The following is a 4640-nucleotide window of genomic DNA, read 5'->3' as shown; positions in this document are numbered from 1 at the left end:
GCTGAACCTGAAGTTGTAGTTTGTGTGCTGAGGTTCAAAACGCTGCTTACATGCGTGGGACCCTCCCTGGGCATCCCGGCTCTGCCTGTGGGAAAAATATAACGTGGCTGCGTGCTGAACTAAACAGGGGACCTGAAATCCAACCTGTGTCGGTTGTGGTCCTTTCAGCAGAGCGGGTTACACGTTGGAGGAGACGGAATAGGAGGGGAGCAGGGAAGTGAGCCAAGAACTGAAGGGGAGACTGGGGGTGGGGGACAGGCTTGACAATAGTCATAGAAAATCTGGCTAATTTGTTGTGGGGCTCACTACAGCTAATTGCTTTCCTAACAGCCTGAGTGAGTTTTGAACTGTGGCTTGAGTGCTTTTAGTGCATTTTTGTTTTAAATGCATCCAGAAATGAGGTTTTCTTGGTCTAAAGAAGCTGTTACACCTTATGAGCTGGGATTTTTTACGTGACTAATTTGAGTGTTCTTGATTTCAGTTGTGTCTCGAGCTGTTTTTCTTAGAGCTACCCTGAATCCTTCTCTGTGCTTTTGGTGTTTTATAACATCTAAATAAACGCTAAGTTAAAAAAGAGTGGAGTCAGGTTTCAAATGTTTTTAGCCTTTCTCTTCAAACCTCTTACTATCGGTATTGCTGTTTCCTGCGTGGTTTTTAATTTAGTACACAGACGGTCCAGGGTGCCTAGAGTTTTGAGTCTCTTCTATTTGTTGATACGAATGCAGAACTCTTCTGCCTATGTTCCTCTCACAAATTGTAAACAATTTGTGCTTATACAATATCCTCAGGATCTCACTATTTTTCAGACCGAGTCCAACCTGAAGTGCCCTTCACATGCAAAGAAAGGCTAAGTAGCGTTGTCTGTGTTGAAATGCATAACTGAAGTTTGTGGCAGACTTGTGTAGCCAATCATTTGGAATTGGAAGCAGATTTTGCTGTAGTTCTTAGTAGCCTAAACCTTAAGCCAACAGGTTGCTAAATGGAAGGTGTTTGGCTTCTCTTCCAGATGCTGGTTCCAGTGTGGAAGAAATGGAATTCAATTGGGATGAGTATCTAGAAGACACAGGAGCAACTGCAGCCCCCCATGGGTCTTTTAAACATGTGAGTAAGGGAGTGTGTGTTTTCTTACCATCACCTACATTGGTTTTTTGGTACACAGAATGTTTAGGGTTCCTTTGAATGAGTTCATTCTCTCAAATCCGGAAGGCTAACTGGAATCATGTTTCTTAGAGTAATGAGAAATGAGGAATTTCACCTTTTTATTATTGTTGCTTGTCTTCCTCTCTGTCCATAGCAGAGGGTAATGCCATCCCCAAGTGCTGAAAGTTATGGGGCTCCTAGTCTTTGCTGCACCAGAAGATAAGCTTGATTTTTCTCATAAAGCTCAAACTGGCCAGTCTCTTTCTTCTTTTAGTGATTGCTACGGGACAGCTGCTATGCAGGAGCTAGCTTTAGTTGGTGGCATAGTTCTTGAACAGCAGAATTCAAATGTGCTCTCAAGGAACGTTTTAATGGTGGCTCTCAAGGAAGCCAAGGAGAAAATAATAGCTCTGCCAAACACTTGACTGTAGTAGTTAGAAAACTGATTAGGATAATTGTTGAGCATGGGCTTAATGGATAGGAAGAAGTCTTGATAAGCTCTTGTCTTTGCCCTTGGATATCTTTAATCAGATGTTTGTTGGTAAAATCAGGGAGTGCACTGTCCCATTGGGTGAGATATGAATGTGAAGTCTGGCTTCTTATACTGGGTCGTCAGCGAAGGTGAGCTGTATGGAGCTGATTTCCATACCTCTTGGGTTGCTTCCAACAGTTGAAACACCTTCCAGGCTGCCAGCCTTACCCAACTCGTTATATGAAAGTTACCATTTAATAGTCTTTCAAAGACCGGCTGTGGGGCTTTTATGATGGTAGTGACTTGTGTGCAACATTGCTTGGAAAGCACTCTGTGGTGCTTTTTTTTTGCAGGAAAACAAACTGTTCTGTTCACAGAAGGATCACAAAGCATTTTGCAGAAGTGCAAAACATTAAAGAATCTATTAAAATATGGCAGTTGCATTAGTAGTAAAGATGCACAGTAAACGTAGACTTTGCAGAGGCTCTTCCATATGCTGGGATGTAATTGTAAGCTTTTTGTTAAAAATAAACATTCAGGCATCTCATTTCTGCAGGGGACAGGCCTATGTCGCTTTGTTTTTCTTTAGTGTCCTAAGGCTGTAGCAAGAGCAAACTTACTCAGAGTGGTGGTGTCCATACAGCCCACGTTGAGGGAGCAGTATGGAATCAGCAATGGTATTTCGCCGTAGCGTGAGGAGCGATCTGTCTGCTCCTCTGCTGTGGCTTACCTTACATGATCTCTGTTACAGAAACTTGCTATCATAGCTTGGACGTTATACAAACTAATCGTAATGCCAGCTTTACAGTAGTGGCCAACTGAGTTGATATTGCAGCTATGTTTTGTTAATCGGCAGGAGACACGCTTTGAATGACTTTGTTACCCCTGCACTGTGCTCTTTCCCAACTCAGCTGTGTCAAACAAGAGGTCTGATTGCTGTAGCCATTGTCAGTAAAAATAAAATTAAGTTAAAAAAAAAAATCCACATTTTTATTGTCGTTTTTCCTTACATGTGTAAAACATGATACACTTTTGCTGGTGCAAGTAACATTGTTGTGGAGAGTGTGTTGGTGAGCAGGTGTGGGCAGAGCCCAGCCACGTCACCCAGTCCTTGTTGCCTGCACTGGGTTCCCTCTCGTGGGCAGCGGGGCAGAGGAGCTGCGCCTGGAGAGCTCGGCTGGCCACGCTCTGCACCCCAGCACACCACGGGGAGCTAGCCTGGGGACTTGGGGTCATGAAAGTACCTGATAATAGATGTCTGTGTCTTCGGGAGGAGAACCGCCAGGCGTTTCCTAGCAGAGTTCCCTTGGAATTTGTCTGGAGGCCAATTTTGATGTTCTCTGTAATGAGCTTGGCATGAAATTTTGGAAAGTTAATGGTAACATGGAATTGACAAGCAGAGAGGGGAGCATATTTACAGCAGCGCCACATCACCTAGACCTTGCTGTTAGTAGAAATTCAACAGTGCAAGGTCACACACTCAGGATTTCTGCTGTTCATTAGAAGGCAGTGGTTTGAAAAAGGCAGAGGAGGAGAACTTCAGTGCCTACCAGTGGATAGTGACAGCCTGTCCTCGTAATGAAGCCCTAAAAATGTTAAGTGTGATTCCAGGATACATCAGGTGAGAGATTTTCTGTGGAGAGCGTGCGGGCACTGATGTCTCTGTGCTAGCAACTGGTGGTCCCTCCAGCTGGAATCTGTGCAGTGCTTAGTTGCTTGACTTGAAGAATGACATATTTTTATAATCTACCATCAGGAGATCTAAGAGGGAACTACTTTTGTACTCTCGAAAAAAACAGAGTGGAAAAAATAAGGTGAAGAATAATATTGGCACAAGATCAAATGAGCATGTATAAATAAATTAATTAATTAGTATAAATAAATTTTAGATGGAAGCTTAAGGTTTTTGTTTGATTGTTTCTAAATATTGGAGTAGTGAGACTGTGACCTGCCTCCCATTATGAGTGGTGGGTTAGAAATACCTAACCCACGTTGTAGGAGAGTACGTGATCAGGTTAGGAAAATGTAATCCATGATGGCACAGCCTGTGTTAGCAAAGAACTGCGCTTGCTGATGGGAGAGAGGAGTTTTTTATATTTGTATGCTTATATTAATTCTGAAAGTTTTGTTCTTACTATGAGCAAGACACACTGGAAAATGTAAGCTACTTCCTCCAATTAAGTGTGTTCTAATGTTCAATTTGTTTGCATTTTAAAAATTAAACAATTTTGAGATCACAGTGACTGTTTTGCCTACAATCTGGCAGGAAAAAGAGCTTACCAAAAACCTGGAGTTGCACTGGATGTCAGTGTTGCCACCACCCCCCTAAGTCAAAATACACTTTCTCTAGAATTGTTGAATGCTCTTTTCTCCTTCCCTTCTGCAACTGACATGTGTGTGTGTAAACATATATTAAAACCAAGTTAGTTTTCAGCATCATCTGAACACACGTATTTGCTGTGCGTTCTTGCATACTCCTAATGCATTTTGTCTGTTCTTTATCAGTACCTCCTGAGCTGATTCGATCCCGGGCTGTGACCTGCGACATGGCCCAAAGCAGGGGGACAGTGCTGGATGGGCCGAAGGGGCCGGGGCTCGGAGCTGCCCAAGCGGTGCTGTCACTGACTGCCTGGGGCCATCTCCGCTGGCTTTATGTGCAGCAGGAACCTGCTGCACTCAGACCCACTGCTCCCAAGAAAATACTCTTGGAGCTTCCACAGCATCCCCTGGTAGCGGGTCTGTGCGGTCAGCCAGCCTAAAGAAACAACGTTTTGTGCTTTAAACCACTTAGTGGTGTCGTCTTGCCCAGCTGCCAGGAGAGGGTGCTAACTTCTTGGGCTCTGCTGTATCCACCGAGGAACATAGTGTTAGAAAAATGCACCTGGCTTCAGGGAAAGCTCCATCTGTTGCTGTTGGTTTCGTTGAATGCAGCTCTCTCTGCTGTGAGGCTTTGCTGAAAGTTCGCGTATTGAGAGCGGCACAGATTTCCCAATTCCTCAGACTTTGTATTGAGCTCATGGCTTTTCTC

General features: G+C 43.9%; 1 protein-coding gene across 1 annotated transcript in view; it reads left to right on the top strand.

Moving 5' to 3' along the window:
- The window catches only part of SFMBT1 (Scm-like with four mbt domains 1), a 34394-nt gene that overhangs the window by 5651 nt on the left and 24103 nt on the right, over window positions 1-4640 (top strand). Inside the window, exon 2 of the mRNA XM_009891248.1 lies at window positions 1007-1101. Within this exon, the coding sequence (XP_009889550.1) occupies window positions 1007-1101 (95 nt within the window). The remainder of the gene's footprint in view (window positions 1-1006; window positions 1102-4640) is intronic.

This window comes from Charadrius vociferus, unplaced genomic scaffold (assembly GCF_000708025.1).
Source record: "Charadrius vociferus isolate BGI_N301 unplaced genomic scaffold, ASM70802v2 scaffold758, whole genome shotgun sequence".
Lineage (NCBI taxonomy): Eukaryota > Metazoa > Chordata > Aves > Charadriiformes > Charadriidae > Charadrius > Charadrius vociferus.
This window is presented reverse-complemented; position numbering and strand designations above follow the sequence as displayed.